Source organism: Phytophthora sojae (genome assembly GCF_000149755.1).
Source record: "Phytophthora sojae unplaced genomic scaffold PHYSOscaffold_5, whole genome shotgun sequence".
NCBI lineage: Eukaryota > Oomycota > Peronosporomycetes > Peronosporales > Peronosporaceae > Phytophthora > Phytophthora sojae.
This window is the reverse complement of record NW_009258119.1, coordinates 6,631,432-6,657,525: the sequence shown is the minus strand read 5'-3', so window position 1 is coordinate 6,657,525 and position 26,094 is coordinate 6,631,432. Positions and strand designations below refer to the sequence as shown.

Below are 26,094 nucleotides of genomic sequence, written 5' to 3'. Positions count from 1 at the left end.
GGATTCCGCACATTGTCTGCGTCGTAGTCCAGAGTGGTCGTAGCAGCTTCGGACAAGTCAGGAGGGAACGCCAGCCCGTGCGCGTAGTCTTCCAACCCAATACCAGCCGCGAGATGCTCGAACGAGTCAGCGGCGTCGTCATTCGCGGTCTCTGTACCTTCTGTGCTCAAGACCCGCAAGACACACATGAACGTCTGCTCGAGTCGTGTCAAACCGGCCTCGATATCCGAGTTCGAGCAGGATTGAGTCGTCGGGACTTCATCCTCAGCACTCTTTGACTCCGTAGGTTCGTCCAAGCCGGTTCCCGACGACAGCAGGGCGCTCAGACGTCTCCAAGGTAGCTGCTTGCACTCGAGTATTGAGGGTCACCCCTGTCGAGTCGTCGACGGCTGCAACTATCCGTTGCGCAACTTCTTTTGGTGCGGATTCTGGATCATTGCCCACTGGCAAGCCGTCAGAATCTTTACCTCCATCACTGTCGGACGACTCCGAGCTGTGCTCGTCTTGAGAGTCTTCGGGAGGCTGTCGGAGCAGCCCTTTTGGAGTGGGATACTCGGGTCGATCCACTGCCGACGGCTGGGCAGCTAACCATTGAGCGTAAAGCTCGGCTTCCCACTTGAGCAGCGTCTTATCGCGGGCGGCCTCGTAGATAAGGACTTGCCATTCCCTATACTTGTCAGAGTCGAGCCGCACATATCCCTCAGACTTCGGCAACGACCCGATTGGTACCCACACCACGATGGTTGTGTGAGCCGAGCAGATCGTGAGCCGAGTGTCAATGTTCGTCAGTCGGATCCGCTGCGGTCGTCCCTTGTGGAACCGCTTCACCGTAGGGATGAGCTTGTCGGTCCATCGGATCCACGGCACGTGAGTCGTCGGGGACGGACGTTTCCGTTGCATTCGGAACTCTTTCCATTCTCGGCCGGGAATCTGGAGCACGTCGACCGGGCCCCCGTTGACGTGGACCCCTTCGGCCTCGTCGACCATGTTCTGCGTCTTGATCAGCGGGATCATTACTTCGTCCGGTAGCTTGGCCGCCGCGTTGAAGAGATCCAGCCGGATGTCAGCCGGGATCATGAAGTCGGTGCCTAGCACCACGTTAACACCGGCATTGTGGTCGATAATCCACATCTCGAAAACATAAACGCGTTCCCATCCGAGCGTGATCTTCACAGACGCCCCCGAGTCGTCGTCGCCTTGCCCTTAGTGATACCCTGGACCTCCATACACCGACCATGACCCGGAATATCCTAGATCCTCAGCTGGTTGGCATACTTCTCAGAAATAACACTGACGTTCGCTCCACTGTCCAGCAAGATCCGCGTCCGCGAGTCGTTGACCCTCCGTTCACCAGCGTCCTCATACGTACTCGTCGGTCAAATTTCTGCGCCGACCACCATCCCATGCGTTTTCCGGGCAGGAGGCGTACCTCCACGTCGAGTCGTCGGCGCGATGCTTCCTGCACTGCACTTGTCATCCAGTCTTCGGTAGTGTCTTCAATCACTTCGTCATCACTCTTCTCACTCAAATCACCTCCACCGAGGCCTTCGCCTCTCTCCTTTTCGAATTCCGTCGCGTTCACCCATGTACCTCGTCCTTCATCCGGCCATTCGCGCTTGCCCACAAAAGCGTAGATACACTCCGCTTCGACTACAGGCTCGGCTAACTGTGGCAGCCCGATTGGGACCAACCCAGTTTCAGTTGGCGGGCTGCCTAGTTTAAATGTTCCGTGAAGAGGAGGTTCTCGAGCTCAGGAGTGAGGTCCTTCTTGTCCACTTTGTTGCGAACAAGCTTGGTGAGTTCTTGGAAGACCTCGCACCGGCCTGCGTCGTGTACTTGCTTGCATAACTGGCAGCGCCGGTTGCAGAAGTGGGCCGAGTGGGAAAGAACGCCACAGGCCGCGCAAGGACCGTACTGGCGTTGTCGATTGTCGTGACCGCCTCGGCGCTGGTACCGGTTGTCCCGACTGGGTTCCCGGCCACTCTGATCGCGTCGGGGAGGCCGGTTGTCGGACCTGGCTACGTGCCGTCAGCTGCCGCGCATCGCTCACTCTCGTTCGCAGCAGCCACGTAGTGGTCGCTGTCATCCGACGAGTAACCATCGTGTCTGCCTTCTTCGGAGTACCACGAGTCGTCGGAGCCTTGATCGCTGGCGGCGTCGCTGTCATCGTTGAACTGCTGGCGCGCACTGTCGCGTCCGGTCGAGGTGCTCCTGGCGTCCCGTCCTTGCAGCTCAGCGACTATGTCTTCCACAGATGCGTCAGCCAGGGTCACGCGAGGAACGTTCCTGGAGTCGTCGCGACGACGCTCATAATCTCGTTCGCGTCGATCCCCACGGCTGTGGCCAGTTCGCGAGTCATCGCGGCGGTATCCGTCTCGGGTGTCTTGGCGGTGCCGGTCATCTCGGCGACGCGAGTCATACGCGTGTCATCACGTCGGCGGGACGGTTCCCGAGCCTTGGATCGCGACTGCGAAGACTCGCGCGAACTCTGTCGCTCTTCAACCTTCAGCATTTCGATGATCATCTCCTCCAGCTCATGGATGTCCTTGATTCGCAGAGGAGCGAGTCGTCTCTCCAGCTTACGGTCGCCGCAAGTCCCCAGGAAGCGCTTGACGTGGTCCTTCGCCTTGCGGCCGCCGTTCACGAACTGGACGCCTGCGTTGCGGGCGTAGCCGTTGAGTCGGTTCAGGTAGTCGCAGACGTGCTCCTTGTCGTCGCGCTTGGCAGAGTAGTATCGGGTTTCCGCTGACTGGCTGAACTGGGAGCAGTAGTAGCGGATGAAGGCTTCGCTCAGCAGAGTCCAGGTTCGCTTGGTCTTCTTGGTCAATTGTCGGTGCCAGTGTACCGCACCGTCTCTCAGGCGGAGCTCGAAGGGCATGCACCATTCATTGGGCGGCGCGTGTGTACCTTTCATCTCGTACACAAAAGCGCGCAGCCACTGCATCGAGTTCTCGCTCCTGTTGCGAGCGCCCGAGAACGTCGGGATCTGCCCCAGCGTCGGTGCATCGCTACCTCGAGCCTCGGCGTCGGGTTCACGGTCTCTGCGTCGCTCACCTCCCGGATCTGTCGCAGATATTCGTCCATTTGCGCACCTCCGTCTCCCGTGAAGTCATCGTCGTCATCAGATGAGTCGTCGGCGTAGCGGGACTTGCGACTTGAGCTTCGTCCGGTGCTTCGTAGACTGCTCCTGGTCAATTTCGAGTCTTCGGCACCACGCGCAACTCGGTCAGTACGAGTCGTCGCGGGTGGAGTGACCATATGGGAGTCTTGAAAGTACGGTGATCGCTCGCCCGACGCACTGAACACTCCTCTAGTCGCAGCCTGGGCTGAGTTACTGCGCTCGGTCTTCTTCGGAGTTCGCGGGAGCGGGACGCGCGCTGGGTCAGCGCTGCCTTTGTTGGTGCGGGCCGCCTTCGGCTGTTCCAAAGAGAAGGGGGTCACCCCGAAGGCCGTATACAACTTCTTCTTCCATTGCCAGAGCTCGGCTCTGGCTTCCGCGGGCAGGAAACTCTCCAGAGTCGACGGCGACGGGGCAAGCGTGGGCCGGAGACACAACGCCTTCAGGAACGTCACCGTGTCCTTCGCCACTTGCTCAACTGCGACCGCATTCACTGGTCGTGCCAACTCGTGGCTCAGGTCAGCCCACACCGCTTGGCGGATCATGCGCGGCTCGAAGAGTCGACCCCATTCGCTCGCACGCATTGCTTCAAAGCATCGGCCGAGTACCTTGTTGGCTGCCGGAGTGTCTCCATTCATCGGCGGCCGGTTGCCCGAGGTTTGCTCGGTCACTTGAGTCGTCGGCACCGGCGATCGTGAGTCGTCGGCGCGGTCTTCAAACTCTTCCATGTCATCATACGCTGGCTCAGGGTCGTCCACATCATCCAGTTCGTCCGCGAGGTTGCGCGAGACGGGAGGCGTGTCGTCTTCCAACTCGCTCGCGAGACTGCGCGCCAGGGAGCGCGAGCCCCCGCTGCGCCCCGCGGACATCACTGCATCTTCCGGAGTCTCGGGTGTCACCACCGCTGGCGCAGGCGCCTTCTCCTCCAGGTAGTCGCCGTATTCTTCATCCATCTCTTCATCTTTGGCGTCATTCTTGGTAGGTTTTAGAAGCACTTGCACAAGCTTAATTTGCGATGGACGTACATCACGCTCACGTCGATTTCAAGGTCGGAGGGGTGGCGATTACGCCGCCGCATGCAGCAGCCCTTGTCGATCATGTGGTGTCGAGAAAGTTGAGTGAAGCTCACGGCAAGCCCCGCGGCATTCGGCGTCGACTCAACTGGCGGATCGAGGCACATCGCCATTCGTTCGATGGCGTTCGACGGCCGCGGATTGGCCAGTCTGGACCAATGACGACGACTCGTCGACACTCAAGCTCAAGCCGTGGTGTGTCCACACAACACCGGGACTTCAAGGACGACTCGAACCTACGGCGAACTTTGGCCTGGGTTCCGCACCTAAGGCGACTCTTCGAGTCATCGGGAGGCCGTCCGAGCCTTCAAGAGAGTTCTGAAGAGTCGGGTGGTGACAACGACTCGACGGCGGTCTTGATCACACCGCAGCCCGACCCGATTGCTGAGCGCAACGTCAGCTTCGACGAGCCGATGACTGGATCCGACGCCAAAGATGAAGAGATGGATGAAGAATACGGCGACTACCTGGAGGAGAAGGCGCCTGCGCCAGCGGTGGTGACACCCGAGACTCCGGAAGATGCAGTGATGTCCGCGGGGCGCAGCGGGGGCTCGCGCTCCCTGGCGCGCAGTCTCGCGAGCGAGTTGGAAGACGACACGCCTCCCGTCTCGCGCAACCTCGCGGACGAACTGGATGATGTGGACGACCCTGAGCCAGCGTATGATGACATGGAAGAGTTTGAAGACCGCGCCGACGACTCACGATCGCCGGTGCCGACGACTCAAGTGACCGAGCAAACCTCGGGCAACCGGCCGCCGATGAATGGAGACACTCCGGCAGCCAACAAGGTACTCGGCCGATGCTTTGAAGCAATGCGTGCGAGCGAATGGGGTCGACTCTTCGAGCCGCGCATGATCCGCCAAGCGGTGTGGGCTGACCTGAGCCACGAGTTGGCACGACCAGTGAATGCGGTCGCAGTTGAGCAAGTGGCGAAGGACACGGTGACGTTCCTGAAGGCGTTGTGTCTCCGGCCCACGCTTGCCCCGTCGCCGTCGACTCTGGAGAGTTTCCTGCCCGCGGAAGCCAGAGCCGAGCTCTGGCAATGGAAGAAGAAGTTGTGTACGGCCTTCGGGGTGACCCCCTTCTCTTTGGAACAGCCGAAGGCGGCCCGCACCAACAAAGGCAGCGCTGACCCAGCGCGCGTCCCGCTCCCGCGAACTCCGAAGAAGACCGAGCGCAGTAACTCAGCCCAGGCTGCGACTAGAGGAGTGTTCAGTGCGTCGGGCGAGCGATCGCCGTACTTTCAAGACTCCCATATGGTCACTCCACCCGCGACGACTCGTACTGACCGAGTTGCGCGTGGTGCCGAAGACTCGAAATTGACCAGGAGCAGTCTACGAAGCACCGGACGAAGCTCAAGTCGCAAGTCCCGCTACGCCGACGACTCATCTGATGACGACGATGACTTCACGGGAGACGGAGGTGCGCAAATGGACGAATATCTGCGACAGATCCGGGAGGTGAGCGACGCAGAGACCGTGAACCCGACGCCGAGGCTCGAGGTAGCGATGCACCGACGCTGGGGCAGATCCCGACGTTCTCGGGCGCTCGCAACAGGAGCGAGAACTCGATGCAGTGGCTGCGCGCTTTTGTGTACGAGATGAAAGGTACACACGCGCCGCCCAATGAATGGTGCATGCCCTTCGAGCTCCGCCTGAGAGACGGTGCGGTACACTGGCACCGACAATTGACCAAGAAGACCAAGCGAACCTGGACTCTGCTGAGCGAAGCCTTCATCCGCTACTACTGCTCCCAGTTCAGCCAGTCAGCGGAAACCCGATACTACTCTGCCAAGCGCGACGACAAGGAGCACGTCTGCGACTACCTGAACCGACTCAACGGCTACGCCCGCAACGCAGGCGTCCAGTTCGTGAACGGCGGCCGCAAGGCGAAGGACCACGTCAAGCGCTTCCTGGGGACTTGCGGCGACCGTAAGCTGGAGAGACGACTCGCTCCTCTGCGAATCAAGGACATCCATGAGCTGGAGGAGATGATCATCGAAATGCTGAAGGTTGAAGAGCGACAGAGTTCGCGCGAGTCTTCGCAGTCGCGATCCAAGGCTCGGGAACCGTCCCGCCGACGTGATGACACGCGTATGACTCGCGTCGCCGAGATGACCGGCACCGCCAAGACACCCGAGACGGATACCGCCGCGATGACTCGCGAACTGGCCACAGCCGTGGGGATCGACGCGAACGAGATTATGAGCGTCGTCGCGACGACTCCAGGAACGTTCCTCGCGTGACCCTGGCTGACGCATCTGTGGAAGACATAGTCGCTGAGCTGCAAGGACGGGACGCCAGGAGCACCTCGACCGGACGCGACAGTGCGCGCCAGCAGTTCAACGATGACAGCGACGCCGCCAGCGATCAAGGCTCCGACGACTCGTGGTACTCCGAAGAAGGCAGACACGATGGTTACTCGTCGGATGACAGCGACCACTACGTGGCTGCTGCGAACGAGAGTGAGCGATGCGCGGCAGCTGACGGCACGTAGCCAGGTCCGACAACCGGCCTCCCCGACGCGATCAGAGTGGCCGGGAACCCAGTCGGGACAACCGGTACCAGCGCCGAGGCGGTCACGACAATCGACAACGCCAGTACGGTCCTTGCGCGGCCTGTGGCGTTCTTTCCCACTCGGCCCACTTCTGCAACCGGCGCTGCCAGTTATGCAAGCAAGTACACGACGCAGGCCGGTGCGAGGTCTTCCAAGAACTCACCAAGCTTGTTCGCAACAAAGTGGACAAGAAGGACCTCACTCCTGAGCTCGAGAACCTCCTCTTCACGGAACATTTAAACTAGGCAGCCCGCCAACTGAAACTGGGTTGGTCCCAATCGGGCTGCCACAGTTAGCCGAGCCTGTAGTCGAAGCGGAGTGTATCTACGCTTTTGTGGGCAAGCGCGAATGGCCGGATGAAGGACGAGGTACATGGGTGAACGCGACGGAATTCGAAAAGGAGAGAGGCGAAGGCCTCGGTGGAGGTGATTTGAGTGAGAAGAGTGATGACGAAGTGATTGAAGACACTACCGAAGACTGGATGACAAGTGCAGTGCAGGAAGCATCGCGCCGACGACTCGACGTGGAGGTACGCCTCCTGCCCGGAAAACGCATGGGATGGTGGTCGGCGCAGAAATTTGACCGACGAGTACGTATGAGGACGCTGGTGAACGGAGCGGTCAACGACTCGCGGACGCGGATCTTGCTGGACAGTGGAGCGAACGTCAGTGTTATTTCTGAGAAGTATGCCAACCAGCTGAGGATCTAGGATATTCCGGGTCATGGTCGGTGTATGGAGGTCCAGGGTATCACTAAGGGCAAGGCGACGACGACTCGGGGGCGTCTGTGAAGATCACGCTCGGATGGGAACGCGTTTATGTTTTCGAGATGTGGATTATCGACCACAATGCCGGTGTTAACGTGGTGCTAGGCACCGACTTCATGATCCCGGCTGACATCCGGCTGGATCTCTTCAACGCGGCGGCCAAGCTACCGGACGAAGTAATGATCCCGCTGATCAAGACGCAGAACATGGTCGACGAGGCCGAAGGGGTCCACGTCAACGGGGGCCCGGTCGACGTGCTCCAGATTCCCGGCCGAGAATGGAAAGAGTTCCGAATGCAACGGAAACGTCCGTCCCCGACGACTCACGTGCCGTGGATCCGATGGACCGACAAGCTCATCCCTACGGTGAAGCGGTTCCACAAGGGACGACCGCAGCGGATCCGACTGACGAACATTGACACTCGGCTCACGATCTGCTCGGCTCACACAACCATCGTGGTGTGGGTACCAATCGGGTCGTTGCCGAAGTCTGAGGGATATGTGCGGCTCGACTCTGACAAGTATCGAGAATGGCAAATTCTTGCCTACGAAGCGGCCCGCGATAAGACGCTGCTCAAGCGGGAAGCCGAGCTTTACGCTCAATGGTTAGCCGGCCAGCCGTCGGCAGTGGACCGACCCGAGTACCCTATTCCAACCGGACTGCTCCAACGTCCTCCCGAATACTCTCGGGGCGAGCAAATCTCGGAGCTGTTCGACAGCGACGGGGGTGAGGATTCTGACGGCTTGCCAGTGGGCAATGATCCGGAACCAAGCTCCTTGGGACCGGGCAGAAGCAGTCAAGTCGCTCCCGACGACACGCCAGCCGATCCACAAGTGGCCGAAATTGCTCCCGATCAACCCTCGATAACTCAGTTTCCGACTGTGGCGACAAACGGAGACACTCCGGATTTGAAACCGCATTGTGACCTGACCAATGAAGCACCGACAACTCATCTGGTCCCCCGTTACGACGCGCACACTCCCCTCACTATGGCGGAGCATACCTTTATGTCGGTGATGAGCGTACTGGACATGGACGAGGATGATGCGACAAATGACAGCGCGTGGCTACCGACTGGAAGTTTCCCGACGACTCCTACTGCGTTAAGCCTCTCAAAGACACGGCTTCCGAAGAGTCATACGGGGTGCGTGGTATCTTTCGCGGGCTTGACACAGCCTGGGCAGTATGGTGCAGATGGAAGCTGCGCATGGATTGTGTGGCGCCTACCGGAGTGGAAATTGATGATTGCCGCGAACGCTTACCTCGCCGACACGACGAGCCCCCTTGCCCAGAGCGCCGGTATGACATACGGCGTGCTGGCGGCTTTACAACTCGGTGCCGACGACTTGGTCGTTGTTAGCAATTCAAGGCTGGCGTTGTTGCACTCGCTAGGGGCAGCTGACTCCGGGGCGATGACTCAACCGAGTTACCACGAGGAGGTCAAGGCCCGACTGCGATCTGTGAGATACATTCACGTCGCACAGGAATACAATGCTGCCGCGGACTCGCTAGCTTCTGAAGCGTTGGAATCTCAGACGTCGAAGGTGGTTTTGAGTGGCGATAGGAAGGCCGCGCTCTGTGAGCTCAACCAACGCCAAGCTGTGATCTACAAAATCGATCCGGACGGGATATCCCCGCAGAACGTGCTTTCCGGTGATTCTTTTCGGTCCCAAGATTTCTCCAGCAGTAGTTCAAGGAGCATTGAGCCTACCATGGCCGCGCCGATGACTCGGTCACAAGCCAATGTGGTATTGGAAAGTGGCAGTTTCCAACGCTGTTGACCCGCCAGCCCGACAATCAAGTTCAATCAAGGGGCGATCAAGGCGAGGTCAAGCGAGAGACGGAGATGGCTGCTTCTGATTGGATGATGACATTATCCTCGGTAGAGTGGCAGGCAGTGGCCGAAGCCTCGTCGGGTCCTAATAGAACCCCGAACGAGGCTTCATGGTACCCACTTTTAGGCACAGATGCATTTAGTTACGTACTTCGGCCGCACTTATTAGTGTAGCCGCGGTCGTCATTTGATGTGTCCGGAATCGCCTTATTGCGATCGTTCACACTAGATATTTGTATAGGGACATAGGACTCATCATAGGATGGCCAGAACGAGGCCCCCAGGGCCTCAGAAAACTCAGTAATAAAAAGACACTCTTCCCCCAAAGCCAACAAGGGTCAAGTCCGACTTCGGTAAGTGTAGCTAGCTTATTGTAGTGCCTGGACACGCTCGGCTGCGTGTGGATGCCTGTCGGGGAGCTTATCGTGCATTGACCGAGAGTTTCCTTGGCAGCGCCAAGAGTTGGCGTGGCCGGAGAGGCAGGAACGGTATTAGAGTATCGTTCGGTATATATTTGTGGGATTAGAGTATCCCTGAGTGTATTAGTCTACCTACCGAGGTTTTATCTTGGTCCCCCTGTATAAGGCCTAACATGCCGGTACCCTTCCTTTCTGAGGGACTGCAGTGGGGTTGCGCGAAAGCGCTACATAGTATCCTAGCCTTAGCTCGTGGCTAGTGGTACAGGTTTTTGGGTTGACCGAAGACAACCTAAGGTGCACAGAGGCGCTTGCAACCGACCCGGTGTAAGGGATCGTTCCTGGTCTTCAGGTTTTGATCCAATAAGCGCTTACCTTTGCGGGTTAGCGTGTTGTTGGTGTCTCAATTACTTTTGGTAGAGGAGGATTTTAGTGGAATTACCACACCACAACTGGTGCCGCGACCCGGGATTGGTGCGACCATCGGTGTGTCTGGGTTGTTGTAGGTCTTACCCCAACGAGCAAAGAGGAGAAGAAGAAGAGAAGAGAAGAGAAGAGAAGAGAAGAGAAGAGAAGAGAAGAGAAGAGAAGAGAAGAAGAAGACGTGTGAAGATGGCGAAAGGAGTCAAGTCAGCGGTACCAGCGACGCCGGTGAAGTCGAGTGGAACGCGCAACGATGCTTCGATGCTCTCCGGGAGTTCGTTCTCGACCCCAGCGACGGATCGGATGGAGTCGATCGACGAGCGCTCGGTGAGCTACGACACGGCGATTGATTCCTCGGACGCCAAGGAAGATGATGAAGACGATGACTGGGATGTCAGGACTGTGACGTCCGAGACTTCGGAAGCTGCGGTTGTGTCGGCGGGCCGCAGTGGAGGATCGAGGTCGATCACCCGCGACCTCTCCGAAACGTTCAACGACATGCCGGGCACCGAGCCCGCCTATGACGCGGATGACGGTGCGACCGAGGGTTTCAGAGCCTCGGTGACGATAGCAGGGGCAACCTCCAAGCCGGTCGGCACTCGTCCTCCCCTCAACGGCGATACCCCGGCGGCCAACAAGGTTCTAGGCCGATGCCTGGAGCTCATGAAGACCAAGAGCGAGTGGATGCAGTTGTTCTCCCCGAAGCAGGTCCGCCAGGCCATCTGGATGGACCTCGGAGGGGCTTTGGCAACACCGATCAACTCAACGAGCACTCGGCAGGTCGTTCAGAACACTGTGGACCCCCTGCGGGCGATGGGGTGCGAACCTCTGATCCTCCCGATGGAAGCTGCTCTCGCGAGCTGGACGCCAACCACCGCCGCCAAGGCTCTTACCAAGTGGAGAAAGAAGTTACGTGAGGCCTTTGGGGTGGCAGACCGAGGCTCAACGAAGCTTCGTTCGGCCCCGGGAGCGGTTGACCCTTCCAAGGTCCCGCTACCAGCGACCCCTCGGAAGGCAGCCACGGATGACGGAGTCTTCGCAGTCAAGGGCGAGGCTTCGCCGTACATGCAAGACTCGCACATGGTAACTCCACGGTCTACGGACCGTAGTGAACGTCTGGCTAGGGAGAACGAGGCTTCATTCGCCACGCCTGGCACGCGCGGAGCGACCGGTCGTCGGTCCGGCCGACGTTACGACCTCCAAGATGATTCGTCGGACAGCGACGACGACCTCGGGCCCGACTACTACGAAGGGGACCTACCGAGTGAATGGGCACGTCAGGTGCGCGAGCTAAGCGCGACCGACAACCAGAGCTCAACCCCAAAGCTCGAGATCGCCACGCATTTGCCTCTCGCCAACATCAAGCCGTTCTACGGAACGCGCGACAAGAGCGAGCACTCCATGCAGTGGCTCCGAACGTTCATCTATGAGATGAAGGGAACACATGCACCACCCAACGAGTGGTGTATGCCGTTCGAACTTAAGCTCAGGGATGGAGCCCTGCACTGGTGTCGCCAGCTCTCACGCAAGACAAGACGCACGTGGAAGCTGCTGAGCGAGGCGTTCATCAAGTACTATTGCTCGAAGTTTTCCCAGTCTGCGAAGGCTCGGTACTACTCGGCCAAGCGGGAAGACAAGGAACGCGTTTGTGACTAGCTCAACCGGCTCAACGGCTACGCTCGCAACGCCGGTGTGCAATTTGAAAACGGTGGTCGTGACGCGAAGGACCACGTGGACCACTTCTTGGTCACGTGTGACGACCGAAACTTAGAAGTCACTCCACGAGCTCACCAAGCTCCTGAAGTCCAAGGTCGACAAGAAGGATCTGTCACCAGAGCTGCAAAGCCTGGTGTATGGAAGCCATTTAAACTAGGCAGCCCGCCAACTGAAACTGGGTTGGTCCCAATCCGGCTGCCACAGTTAGCTGAGCCTGCTGTTGATGCGGACTATCTGTTCGCGTTCACGGGCGAAAGCAAACGGCCTGACGACCTGAAGAACAATGAACGTGTGAAACTGACGGAAAATGGAGAGAACCGGGACGCAAGTCTCGTTGCGATTGGTATTGATGAAGATGATGATGATGAACGTGATGGACACCCGACCGAGGCTTTGATCACAAGTCTAGCCCAGATAAGGGGGCCACCTCGGAACCTCGTTCGGGCGGTGAAATTACTGCCCGGTGAGAGACTGGGGTGGTGGTCGTCCCAACGATACGACAAGAGGAAGCGAATGAGGGCTTTGGTCAATGGCGCAGTGGACGACGCGCGAACGAGGATACTCCTTGACACTGGAGCGAATGTTAGCGTGATTTCTGCCAGCTTCGCCAAGCGGCTACGTGTGCGAGAAGTCCGGGACCACGGACAAAGTCTCGAAGTCCGCGCCATCAACCCAGGGGTGATGGAGACCCGGCGACGGGCGCTCGTCAAGATCACCCTCGGGTGGGAGCAGGTCTACGAATTTGAAATGTGGATAATGGATCACAGTACCGGGGTGGATGTGGTCCTTGGGATGGACTTCATGATCCCCGCTGGAATCCGGCTGGATCTATTTCATGGCACCGCAAGCCTTCCGGACGAGGTCATGGTACCACTGCTAAAGTCGCAGAGTGCTGAAGATGACGAACCTTACGGCACGCAGCCTTCGTGTGGGCCGATCGAGGATTTATACGTACCCGGTCGCGAGTGGCGAGAGTTTCGACTGCCGCGCCAGCGGCTACCTCGTTCGGAGTACGATGTGTGGGTACGACGCACGGGCAAGCTCGTGTCGACCGTAACGAGGTTTCGACGGGGGTAGCCGACGTGGATACGGCCACCAATATTACGACCACAGCGGCACAGTGCGCCAAGCATGACTCCGTGGTGCTGTGGGTACCGCATGGTGAACTACCACGAGAGACCGGCTACGCGAGGTTGGATTCTAACAAGTACAAAGAGTGGCAGGTGTTGGCCTATTCGACGAGTCGTGATGAGACTCTGCAAGGACGAGAACGTCGTCTCTACGAGCAATGGTTGGCTGAACAGCCGCCTGCGGTCGAGCGCCGAACTTACCCGACGCCGCGAAAGATCCTGCCGAGGCCACCGGATGCACCGCCATGGCCAGAAGGCCGTCAACAAGCTCCGTTGGATGATGAGTACTCGTCACCCGATGTACATGGCTACGACGACGACCCCAGGGTCAGTGAAGGCTCGGTCGATGTCGCTCGAGCTGATACAACCGAGGTGGATCGTGCTGCTGGGTCGAACGATGGTTCGGACGACGAGGCCAGCGCGTCGTATGACTCGGACGTACCCGGAGACTCGCCGCCTAGCCGAGCGGGTTGCCTGTCCGTGAATCCGAACAGTGGTGCTGACTCCCCCGGTCAGGGAGCGACATACGCCTCGGTTGAGGCATCGGAAGCCAGTGATGAGCTGAGCGATGGTGACAGCGTGACGAACGACGGTTCGGAGGATGACCGTGACGTGGTAGCAGTGGCCGAGACAACTACATGGGATGTCCTGCCAACAGGGACCGCTGCGTCCAGCCTGGAGCCAGAGGAAACGTCGGCTGCGGTGTGTAGTAGCGAAGTCGACTGGGGTGAACACGACCCAGGGCCTAACGACGTTCCTACTGAAGCCGGAACCTCCACCGCTGACGCCGACACTGAATTCCATGATTCGGATCTAAGTGCGATCGACGACCCCGAGCAGCTACTGGAGGCGACCTATATCTCGGTCATGCATGCCATGGTCGCAGAAGGGTCTGGCGAAGGTGATGACACCGTGAACGACGTTTCGGAGCACGTCGCGAACGAGATTGAGCTTACCGACTACGCGCAAGAGCTGGCGTTCTTGCCGGACCTAACCGAAGCGTCGGAGACGACGCTGGACTACTCGGGGCAAAACGTCCAGAGTGACGAACTCAGCGTGAAGCAGCAGACGGCCCTGGTCGATGTGCTGAAGAGCCACGAGAAGATCATGATTGCGAGCGGTAACGCCCTGCCGCCTCCAGCCTACGGGGTCGTGTGTGACATCAATGTACAGGGGCAAGCGCCAATCAAGCAGAAGGCTCGGCGGACCCCGCTTCGCTTCCTCGGTAAGCTGTACGAATTGCTGAAGGGTCTGCTGAAGGCCGGGCTTATCTCCTTCTCGGACAGCCCATGGGCGTCGCCAATCGTCATCGTCCTGAAGAAGAATGGGGTGGATATCCGCCTGTGTATCGACTACAAACTCGTTAATGCGATCACCGAGATTATGGAGTACGCCATGCCCCTGGTGGATGACTTGCTGACGGACATGGAGGCGTACTTGTGGTTTTGCTCGCTTGACGCCGCTAGCGGCTTCTGGGCCATTATGATGACCGAACGAGCTCGGAAGATCTCTGCTTTCGTCTGCGCACTGGGGCACTTCGAATGGTTGCGTATGCCTTTCGGCCTGAAGAACGCACCGATGATCTATCAACGCATGATTGACAACGCGCTTTGGGGCTTCGTCCAACCGACGGGAGGATGGTTTAAATTCTCGGAGCGCATGCGTCTAGCTGAAGAACATGACAAGGAAGCTCATGCTGGGGTGAACGAAGCTTCGACTGGCACGGCAAAGCCATTCCGGACCAAGTTCGAGGCCGACTGAGACAACTCGCTTGGTAAGGGAGCTGTAGCCGAACTGGTCAGCAGCCCTATCGCCGACATGTTCGCCAACGGGGAGCCCGATGACTCCTCGTTGACACCAGTATTCAGTCGCCGGTTATTCGTGGATGATATCTGTTTCGGTGCCGAGACTTTCGAGTCGTGCTTGGCGACGCTAGGCCGATTGCTGGCACGGTTTGAAGAGTGCCGTATTAGTATCAGCTTCACGAAGAGCATCTTTGTGCAGTCCAAGGTAGACTTCCTGTCCCACGAATTCTCGGCAGAAAGTATCCGACCGGACGCTAAGAAGCTGGCTGGGGTGGCCGAGCTTCCGTTCCCGTCAACGAGGAAAGGAATGCAGTCCTTCCTTGGGGCACTCAACTATTACAGTCGCTTCATCCAAGACTTCGCGGTCTATGGAGCAGCGCTGTACCAGCTTAAGGACGAGGACTTCCAGCCCGGGGGTGACCTCACCGCGGCCAAGCACAGCTTCGCGATGCTCCAACAGAAGGTTTCGGCAGCACCGATACTACGACACTTCGACCGGAAGAAGGAGGTGCATGTCATGTTGTTCGCCAACGAGTGGGCTCTAAGTTCCACGTTGATGCAAGAGCACGAGGGCAAACTACACCCCGTTCGCTTCTGCGGACGTGTTTTGAGGGATGCTGAGATGAATTATCACCCGGCCGAGAAAGAGGTCCTCGCGCTTCTGCTGATACTGAAGGTGTGTTATACTCAACTCGTTGGACAACGAATCCGGGTCTACACTCGGTTTTCGACTCCACAAGTCCAAGACATTGTTCGGTCGGGCTACCCAGTTCGCCGTCTTGCTGTCGCCGTGGCACCTGTTGGTCGAACGAGTCAAAGAAACCCACTGTTCGTTTGCTCAGCTACTTCAAGCCGGCTTGACGAACTTCGTTGACTTGGATAAGTCACTGGCGTTGGTCACACCCGGTCACCAACTGCTCGTTTGGACTCGCATCTGCTCTACGCACGCCTACCGCGGTCCTACCGAGGCTTCGTTATGTCGTTTGACGGGTCTGCGAAAACCGAGAAGAACGGTGGATACGGCAGTTGCTCGTGGATACTATGGAAGCTACCAGAGTGGACAGTAGTGCTCGCTGCGAGCGCTTACCTCGAGAACACCACGGTCAACCTCGCTGAGTACACCGGGATGAACAACGGCGTCGCTGCTGCATTACAGCATGGAGCCGACGATCTAGTTGTCGTTGGCGACTTGAGGATCGCGATCCAGCAAGCCCTAGGGGTGATAGCCTGTCGGAAGGAGTCATTGCTGCAACAACTCAGCCGCCACCAAGAACTCACGGCCAAGCTTCGGTCGGTGAAGTACCTGCATGTGGTGAGAGAGTTCAACGCTGCGGCGGACTGGCAAGCGAGACTCTCGAGTGCAAGGAGTCTACGGTGGTATCGTCGGACGACCGAGTATTAGAGTTGATGAAGCTGAACCGTATCGCTGAAGTCATCTACGACGCTGCTGACGGTTGCGTCGTCGAGGACATACCCTCGGCCAACACAGTATGGGCCGTGGTAGCTTCTGCCAAACCTCGTAGCAAGCATTTTTTTTGATTTTGTGCGAAGAGAAACCGACCGCAGACGGCAGAACGAGACTGAACCCGGACACGTAGCTGTGATGACCAGACGTCAAACGAGAGCAAAGGAGAAACACGTCCGGTTTGGATATGAAGTCTCGGTCACCGATCAGGGAGACGCATCTCACCGAGTAGAAGCCAATGGTGTGCCGAACGAGTCTCAGAATGAAGCAGAAGCTTCACCGCTGCGTGCCGAGACGTCACCAGCCCCACCAAACGCAGAAGACATTGACCCGCTGGTAGTACAGGAAGAACGCCGAAGGAGAATCGCCTCCGCTCAAGATGAAGAGTTACGGTGGTCGAATCTGAAGGCAGTGCTCCGGGGAGATGATGCGAAGATTGGATACAGAGCAGCACGAGATGCATGGAAAATGGCGGACCAATTTGTGTTGAGCGAGGACGATGTGCTATATTACACAAGAACGAGCCGTCGTTCAAGTGACGGCGAGCAAGCCGAGTTGAAGATGAGACTCGTGGTGCCCACAACGATGATCCAAGACGTCTTGCAAAGCTGTCATGACTCACTTGAAGGCGGTCATCAAGGTATTACCCGTACGCTACATCGAGCGGCGAGAGACTATTACTGGATCGGCCAGTATGCCGATGTGGAGAAACACGTTAAGTCGTACCCTGACTGCAGTTCAAGTAAGAGCCGACCTCAGTTCCGCGGGTACTCGCCAGGGAACATCCTAGCCGAGAGACCCTTCCAACTAGTCTCTATGGACTTCGTGATACCGCTACCGAAGAGTCGCCGTGGCAACAAGGCTCTCCTGCTATTCCAATGCTCGTTCACGGGATTCGTGATGGGCAAAGCCATGTCTGACACTACCGCCTTACTCGTTGCGCAAGCTTTCGAGGAGTGTGTCTACCGACGTTTTGGAGCACCGTCCTTGATCCGTCATGACCGAGATCCTCGATTTATGAGCGAGGTCTTCCAAGCCTTCGCGGAAATGATGCAGTCTCGGTCGAGAGCGACCCTGAGCTACCACCCGCAGGCCAACGGCCAGTAGGAGAGATCGGTGAAGACGATCATGCAGTCAGTCCGCGTATACGCTGAAGACCCACTACAGCAGGATTGGGACGAGATCACCGAAAGACTGATCTTCGCCATCAATAGCTCCCGTGATACGACGAGGAAGGAAACTCCGTTTTACCTCGTTCATGGGTGGGATGCACAGTCCTCGTCACTTAAACGAGGCTTCGGTGGCCAAACTGACGCGCTAGCATGGCGCCGAGAGGTCAACCGACAGCAGGAAATCGCCCTGAGGATGGCCAAGGAGTACCAAGCCGCGGAAAAGGCTCGGAGAGCTGAAGAGTACAATGCGTCGCTTGGCAGGAAGGAGAAGGAAGCCGTGGCAGGCGTCAACGAGAAAAGAACCTCGGTCGACCGGGCACCGAGTTCCCGTGACCATAGTAGAGCTGCAGTGACGAGAACGAGGTTTTCTTTGCAGCCCGGGAGCAGAGTGTGGCTGTACATGGAGCGGGTTCGACCAGGACTGACCAAGAAACTAGCCTATCGGTGGCACGGACCGTTCCGCGTGAAGAAGAAGGTCGACGAATTTGCGTATGAGTTGGAATTACCCGACCGAAGTGGATACCGGTTCTACCCGGTGGTGCATGTTTCACGACTCAAGTCAGTGGACGAGTTCGAAGGCCGACCGAGGGTTCGTTTGGCTCGTGAGGTCACCGAAGGCACTCGTCTTGACTTCGACGAGGAATTACTGCCTGAAGACAGTTTTGAGCCGGACCGCCTGGACGGTGAGTATGAAGTCGAGGCTATCCTCGATGACCGGACACCGTTGTCAACGAGCACTCACCGGGCCGTCCGAGAGTTCAAGGTGAAGTGGGTCGGCTATGACGAGCCGACATGGGAACCAGCGTCCAATCTCTCGTGCGGCGGCCTCCTGTACGATTACCTACGCCGGAAGCGAAGCGACCGACGTTTGCAAATGGTCCAGGTGGCCGACGAGGAGTAATTCTGCGCCCCAACGAGGATTGAACTGCTCGCGGGGGCAATCCAGCCCGCGATGTCAGACGAACGAGGCTACTGGAGATGATGATTGAACCGCCTGCGAGGGCTATCCAGCTCGCAGTGACAGGCGAAGAAAGTTACTGGAATCTGCATGTTACGTGTTAAGTGAACGAGTCACGATGGAATGGAGATATCGGAATGGAGCCAGGGACAACGGAAGACGCAAGCAAGCCTCGGTCAAACCCTCAACAGACGAAACAAGTGATGATGAAGCAAATGGGAGGGCGACAGAGGCTTCGGACGCAGTGATTGCCATGGAAGTAGCACGAACAAGGTCGCTCGACTTCGTGGTTGAGTATGGAGTTGATGATGAAATGGGTATGCAAGCTGTCGACACCGGATACCCGCAGCAGACCGGGTGTACAATTGTCAAAATTGGGCTGTCATGCGAAAACATACCCGCAACGGAGCTAGCGTAAGTACGCCCAGTCTCCCGCGAATCAAGTCCGGTCTTCAACGAGCATAAGCCCGATCTTCTTGCAGGGAGACAAAACGAAGCCCGGCTGCCGCAGCTACGAACCAAGCCTCGTTTGAGGCAGCCACAGCGGTCGAGGGCAGAGAAGAAGCTCTGGGAACCGCGACCGAGTATTGAATGCGATGTGCGTTGATGCGAGAAAAGATTATGAAATGGAACGAACAACATGACGTTATTTTGGATTGGGATAGCACATGCAGCGTCGCCTAAAGCGCCACGGACCTCGGTCGACATTGGAAAAGAACGTGAACGAAACGGTGAAGCTGGAGCGGGGCCTAACGAGGCTAAATCTCCATCACAGCCTGAGCCAACACGCCCAGACTTGACCCGGCGGCGGAAGAAGCTTCACCCGACTCCTTCGTCTCCTCATCGGGGCTTGGAGAGCGAGAACGACGAGCGTTTGCGAACTCGGTCACCCATGGAGCGACCACCATCGAAGTCCGCAGAGAAGATTCGACCACGACCGACGACGCCACGGTTTCCCGAGTCGATCCGTTGGGGACAAACAACGGGACGTCGTTGCAAGGGGCGAAAGGAGTGTTGTAGGGGTGGTCTGCCAGCGCTTGGAACCAACAGTTACGCCACGGCTCGCGGGCATCCACGTCCGCCACCTCGGAGGCCCAGTCGTCGGAAGTGGGGACCCACTCCATCACCTCGAACGAGTATTGCAGGTACGACGGCTCCAGCAAAACCTCGGTGCGGTGCTGTGGAGGTTGTCCGCCGTACGTAATGGCCCCATTCCACACCTTGTGGAGCATCGGGTCTCGCAAGCGATCTGCACGATAACTGCGCTCTCGGTGGTACTTGGACCACGCTTGTCGAAGCGCTAGGACTTGCACGTTGCGCTGACCGAGGGTGTTGGCGAGGTTGTCGATATACGCCTTGACAGCTTTACCCCTAATCCAGTGGCGACGCTCCCACAAGGCGAAACCAAGGTCGCCCCTCTCGGTGGAGTGGTAGGAGTACCCCTGGAACTGCCGCCATAGGCGAACGAGAAGAGCCCGACCAGTTGCACGACGGGATATAGCCACCGAGGATGGAAAACCCGTCGTATCGATCAAACAAGGCTCGTCTGGGAAAAGCTGGCGCAACACTTGGAAGGGGTGAGCAGGATCCGTCCACAAGCCAAACTCCACGATTCCATCCACTGAACTGGGGGCGACCAAGTCGTCCTCGAAGACGAGGGGGACACTGGCGTTTTGGATGAGATGCCAGCATTCCGACGCTCCGGGTGCCGTGAAACCCGGCTCCAAGAACAGGGTAGCAAGACCACTGAGCTTACGCGATCCAGGAGCTACGTCGGAAGCGTCAACCACTGCTGGGGCAATCGACGCAGGTCCAGCCCTCGATGAAGCTGTCACCGTTGCTGTTACCATCGCCCGAGCGTGAACAGAGGCCGACCGAGTGTGGAGTCGACTCGGGAGTGGCACGGTGGCCGCTTGTGAAGCTACAGGAACCCCGGTCGCGGCAGCCAGAGGAGAAGGAGCCTCCAAAGGAGCGACAGGTTGCGCCACCGAGGTTTCCTCTCTTTCGTCGGGGCCGAACATCTCCAGGAACAACGCTGCGCGGTCCTCGGAAGTCTCGGACTCATGAGGCGACTCACCGCTAGGTGAACGGTCTGGCGGACCGCCAGAGCCCTCGGTGACCCCAGCAGCCGATTCTCGAGGGGCACGGCCGACGCCGGCTGTACCAGACGAGACTGGCGAAGGAATGGAAGTCGCCGCCGAAGGTGGAACCTCGGATGGAACCTCGATGACAGTACCGGAAGGCTCGGTAGCAGAACCTTGAACACCTTGAGCGCTGGCCGACACCCCCGGAATCTCGCCGGGCTCAAGATCATCTTGTGAAGTGTCGCTAGGACTCATACCCCCTCCAAACTCCACGTCAGACGATTCCTGCTGCTGGGCTGGGGCTGGCGAGGGAGGCGAGGCGCGACGGGCCAGCCGAGGATACAAGGGGACGTCTGAGTGTTCGTACGGGAGAGGCTGAGACTCCAACCAGCTTGAGCGAGCCGTCGTTGGACGCGCCATCGACCGAGGATGCGGGGAAATCTCTCCTGATGCCGAACGAGGACTAGATGGCGCGGCGGCCGCTGCAGCCCTGGCCCTCAGGTCGACTCACGGTCTGCCGAAGCGTTTGTGAGGAGGAGGCTGGGATGCCGTATTCCCGACGGAAGCAGACTCGGTTTGCCGACCCCGCTTGCGCGATGACGACTCAGTGGAGACCGGGGAACCAGCAGAAGCGCCCACCGAAGCAGCGGGAGCGGACGTAGCCTCGGTGGACTCAGCCATCGGCACGTCGGTCGTCTTGGACTCCTCTCCCTCCTCTGACGAGGATTCGTCATGGCGTGGACCCTCGACAGTGACCGTCGGTGGGGACAGCCCGAGAAGATTCCAATCAATCTCTGCGGCGGAGATGCCGGCTGAGGCCAGGACCAAGGTGTCGACGTCGAGTCCGTGTGCTGCCGAGTGCCGACGAAGGATAGAATTCGCTCGCCGCAAGCTGTTGTTCTCGTCCGTCAACGCTTGAATGCGTGCGGGGATGACGTTTGCTCGGTCGCGGTCGGCCAACTGCTTCCGAAGCCTCTCCAACTGAGTGTTGTAGGTAACGAGGCTTGCACTTATACGCTCGTGGAGCTGGGTGTTCCGACGTACAGCAGCGGCCGAATCGGCCACAGCAACGAGCGTCCGCTTCTCCAACGACTGAGTGACGTCAGCGTGGTGAGCGATGGTCGCGTTCGCTTGCATCAACAGAGCGCTGGCGTTGCTGAGCTGGACGCGCATGTCCTGGACGAGGTCCAGACCTTGGTCGCACTCGGAGTTGGCCGAGACGAGGAAGTAGTCCGACTTGGTCCGCAGGTTCATCTCTTCAGCGAGTTTATCTTTGGCGTCGGAGAGCTCTGCCTGCAGCCGGTCGTTCTCGCGGCGGAGGGCCACCAGTTCATCAGCCTCCGCAAGAGGGAGACGCGGAGGAGCAACGGCGGCAGCCAGCACCTCACCGACGTTAGTAGCAGCTTGCAGGCTGTGGTCGAGAGCAGCGTTGACTCGAGCTGGCGGGCAACACCCACGACGAGACGAGCGAGTTCCAGCATCTGCTGCTCGCCCAAGACGACCGCTGTCGGAGGAACCTCGGCCGGGCCAGCACCAGTTCCGGCGCGACCCCCTACAGCTGCCTCGTCCCCCACCGACGACCCGCGAGTTGCCAACGTGACCGAAGGCGCGGGAGTTGGCGACGGTGGAGCGCTGGCGCTTGGCGGCGGTGTCGGCGGCGAGTCGGGAGCCTCTTCACTGGGAACTGCCAGCGAGGGAGTCTCGGTCGCCCCAGCAGCAGACTCAGGACTACTTGGAGGAGCCGGTGGAGGGTCGACCGAGGTCCCGGAGGCGGCAGGAATGAGCGTAGGGTCACCTGCAGGCGCGGCCGGGGCTGGGGGCACAGCACCAGCGGCGATAGGGGCGGGGGCACCCGCCGAACGAGCCTGGCGCGCCGGACGACGACCCGAAGTGTCGGTGGCGACATCAACAGCTCCCTGAGATGATCAAGAAAGAGATGGAGTCAACAACGAGGATCCGAATGACAGTGAGGGGCAGCGGGAGCGACGAACGTACCAGTCCGGAGCACTGGAGAGCCCGAAGAGCAGCGGCAGCCGCGTCGGCGAATGCACGCGACGGAGGAGCCATGGAGTCGAAGAACTGAGGACGCCTAGACGCTCACCACCGTGGGAGGCTCGCGTCGAGGCGGGGGCAGTTGTGGTATTGGAAAGTGGCAGTTTCCAACGCTGTTGACCCGCCAGCCCGACAATCAAGTTCAATCAAGGGGCGATCAAGGCGAGGTCAAGCGAGAGACGGAGATGGCTGCTTCTGATTGGATGATGACATTATCCTCGGTAGAGTGACAGGCAGTGGCCGAAGCCTCGTCGGGTCCTAATAGAACCCCGAACGAGGCTTCATGGTACCCACTTTTAGGTACAGATGCATTTAGTTACGTACTTCGGCCGCACTTATTAGTGTAGCCGCGGTCGTCATTTGATGTGTCCGGAATCGCCTTATTGCGATCGTTCACACTAGATATTTGTATAGGGACATAGGACTCATCATAGGATGGCCAGAACGAGGCCCCCAGGGCCTCAGAAAACTCAGTAATAAAAAGACACTCTTCCCCCAAAGCCAACAAGGGTCAAGTCCGACTTCGGTAAGTGTAGCTAGCTTATTGTAGTGCCTGGACACGCTCGGCTGCGTGTGGATGCCTGTCGGGGAGCTTATCGTGCATTGACCGAGAGTTTCCTTGGCAGCGCCAAGAGTTGGCGTGGCCGGAGAGGCAGGAACGGTATTAGAGTATCGTTCGGTATATATTTGTGGGATTAGAGTATCCCTGAGTGTATTAGTCTACCTACCGAGGTTTTATCTTGGTCCCCCTGTATAAGGCCTAACATGCCGGTACCCTTCCTTTCTGAGGGACTGCAGTGGGGTTGCGCGAAAGCGCTACATAGTATCCTAGCCTTAGCTCGTGGCTAGTGGTACAGGTTTTTGGGTTGACCGAAGACAACCTAAGGTGCACAGAGGCGCTTGCAACCGACCCGGTGTAAGGGATCGTTCCTGGTCTTCAGGTTTTGATCCAATAAGCGCTTACCTTTGCGGGTTAGCGTGTTGTTGGTGTCTCAATTACTTTTGGTAGAGGAGGATTTTAGTGGAATTACCACACCACACCAAGCTCGAGACGAAGCCACCGATCCGGACCGACAAGACAATGGAACCACTGCCGACGACTGGTGAATGCGAGTTTTGTGTAGATAGTGCAGGTTATCCAGAGAACGGACAGACCAACAGCACACCGAGATCTCGCGTCGACTGGGTCAGTCGTATCTGGCCGTACATGGAGCGGGTCAAAGAGGCTGATGGAATCGAGGTCTCTGCGTACCAACCTCTGCGGTCTACAAGCACCAATGCTGCACGTGGACTTTGCTGGAAGAGTGTCGTGGTCGTGCGCAACGCCTAGCCCCCGTCCGCGACAACTCAATCTCACGGTGAACTGCGCCTGGGGCAATGCAGCCCAGGAGTGCAGACGAAAATGGCTACTGCAGCTTTGCATGCTACATGGAGATTGAACGCGAATGATACGAATGGAGAATCCCGATTGGAACGAACTACAACTTCCCCCAACAACTCAAGGGCAGTGCTGGCGAAGACTTGGTGTGCTTGGAGCTCGGACGGAGGTGCGCTGACAACTGCCGATGACTCGAAGCGCCTGAAGCAGGATCTACGCTGGGTCAGACGCGCTACGACAAGATGGTGGCTAAGAAGTTTTTCTGAGGACCGGACCGGCCGCAGGAACTTGCTGAAGCCTATGCGCAAGGAGCTACCGCAGTCTACGGCCGCATCATGATGCTGATCATCGTATGGTTCCCGAGAACCGGGTGGTTGTACAGAATCAAGCCGAGCGGTCATGGAGTGTCGTGCCGTTGTCTACGAAGCAGAGTCTGACGAAAGCGATGATGCCACCGCTGCTCAACTCAACAAAGGTCGTCGAACGGCGGCGAAGGCGGACAATATGTCGGCACTATACCGGACGAGGTCGAAGACACTATGCGGCGGTCGCCAACCCGGCCCCGGCGGCTCGGTGCGAACCCGAGTTATGGACCAGGTAAGCCTACAGCAGCGAGCCACCGGCGCGACATTACGACAACGCAGACGCCTACCAAGCACGCAACCGGGGCAAACAACACCAGACGTCGTTAACAGCGAAAGGAAGCAGAAGCAGAACGCACCACGACGCTCGCCATCATGTGGTTCACATAGTGGTGGGGGCAGCTGTGGTGTAGTGATTTGGCGGTAAACGAGAATCGAGCTGACGACCAAGCTTCAGTGGCGACCCGAGTCGTCGGGACATGTTCAGCAATGTTCGGCGGATGCTGATTGGCCATTCTGGACCGGTGCCGAAGTCTCGTCGACACCCAAGTTCGAGACCCAGGACTTCAAGTACGATCCGAACTTACAGCGAACTTTGACCCGAGATCCGCACTTAAGACGACCGTTCGAGCCCCGGCGACTGCTCCAAGTCTTCATCGCCCAATAGAGTCATCGAGAGGCCTCTTGGGGCGTCGAGAAGGCTCTGAAGGGTCGGTGGTTACTTGGGAAGATCCAAAACGGACGCGTTTATACTAGATATTTGTATTGAACGATAGGAAAGAGAATATAGAACAGATAAGCCCTTTGGGCGACAAGAACAGAACAGCTTTTCCTCCCAACCACTCAAGGAAGACGTCCGGGCTATCGGTGAGTTCCCGTAGCAATTGGATAAACCTGTTGGTAGGATTATGACTGTCGATGGACGCGCCTGCTAGTATTGTAGCGTGCGTTTACCCGTGGTCAGGCCAAGAGTAGTGAAGAAGTGGCCGTGTATACGAAGGGCGAGTCATCGCCGTGTAGTGGAGGAGCGAGAGCGCACTCCATTTATCCTTCCCGTCGGAGTATAGCTCCGGCACCCTCGTATCAAGCCGTGACTGGCTGGGACCCTTCCTTCCTGAGGGCCTGCGAGGTTATATTGTGTGTGAGAGCGTGTCAGCCTTTGCTCGTGGCTGGTGACGCTGGGTTTCCGTCAGTTGACTAAGCGGAAACACGGTGCACAGAGGAAACATCAACCCGGTGCTAGGGAAAGTTCCTGGGCCTTCAGGTTCTAACCCTACCAAGCCCATTGAGTCATCGGGACTTGGTGGGTGTTGTTGGTGGGGAAAGTGTGCTATTATATAATTTAGTGCGTGTTCCTACACGACATATGACCGTGTGGTGTCCCAGTGAACCCGTGGCTCTTTCATTGTGGAACCTACTTGGCTTGGTTGGTTCAAACGTAATAGTAGAACGCTACTTATCTCCAAGAACTATTAGTAACTGTAAGTATACTTCTTTAGAATTTGGGGTAACTAAACACCAGGTTTTGTATGTAGGGAAGACGCCATGCTCATGCATCGTCATCATGAACAAGACCCAAGTAGGCACAAAGTGATATGTCTGGGGGTAACGCATCGAATAAATGATGTAACCTAATGGAGAATTTTCTAACGGAGAATGCTAAATAGATTAGTTTTCCGAATGCTGTACATATTCAAAAAAAATTGTAGCGGTGGAAAGGGCTCTTTTTAAAGCAGACGCTGAGAAAAGCGAGTCGATACGCCCACTCCTTAGATGACGAAGTTTG

The 26,094-nt window shown here is 57.9% G+C and overlaps 3 protein-coding genes across 3 annotated transcripts; 1 reads left to right on the top strand and 2 right to left on the bottom strand.

Annotated features, from left to right (window-relative positions):
• Positions 1-11: 11 nt before the first annotated feature.
• On the bottom strand, positions 12-4,071 carry PHYSODRAFT_334561 (hypothetical protein; the record flags this gene model as incomplete). The annotated part of the gene is made up of 8 exons (XM_009531825.1): positions 12-350; positions 445-1,167; positions 1,296-1,358; positions 1,430-1,713; positions 1,820-1,983; positions 2,023-2,231; positions 2,303-2,986; positions 3,013-4,071. Coding segments are annotated over 8 exons (3,525 nt in total), but the record flags the coding sequence as incomplete, so codon positions are not given.
• A 4,566-nt stretch (positions 4,072-8,637) lies between these two features.
• Positions 8,638-9,030, top strand: PHYSODRAFT_381256 (hypothetical protein; the record flags this gene model as incomplete). Its single annotated transcript, XM_009531824.1, has 1 exon — positions 8,638-9,030. A coding segment is annotated over one exon (393 nt), but the record flags the coding sequence as incomplete, so codon positions are not given.
• A 10,616-nt stretch (positions 9,031-19,646) lies between these two features.
• Positions 19,647-22,159, bottom strand: PHYSODRAFT_427053 (hypothetical protein; the record flags this gene model as incomplete). Its single annotated transcript, XM_009531823.1, has 2 exons — positions 19,647-20,393; positions 22,118-22,159. Coding segments are annotated over 2 exons (789 nt in total), but the record flags the coding sequence as incomplete, so codon positions are not given.
• Positions 22,160-26,094: the final 3,935 nt, after the last annotated feature.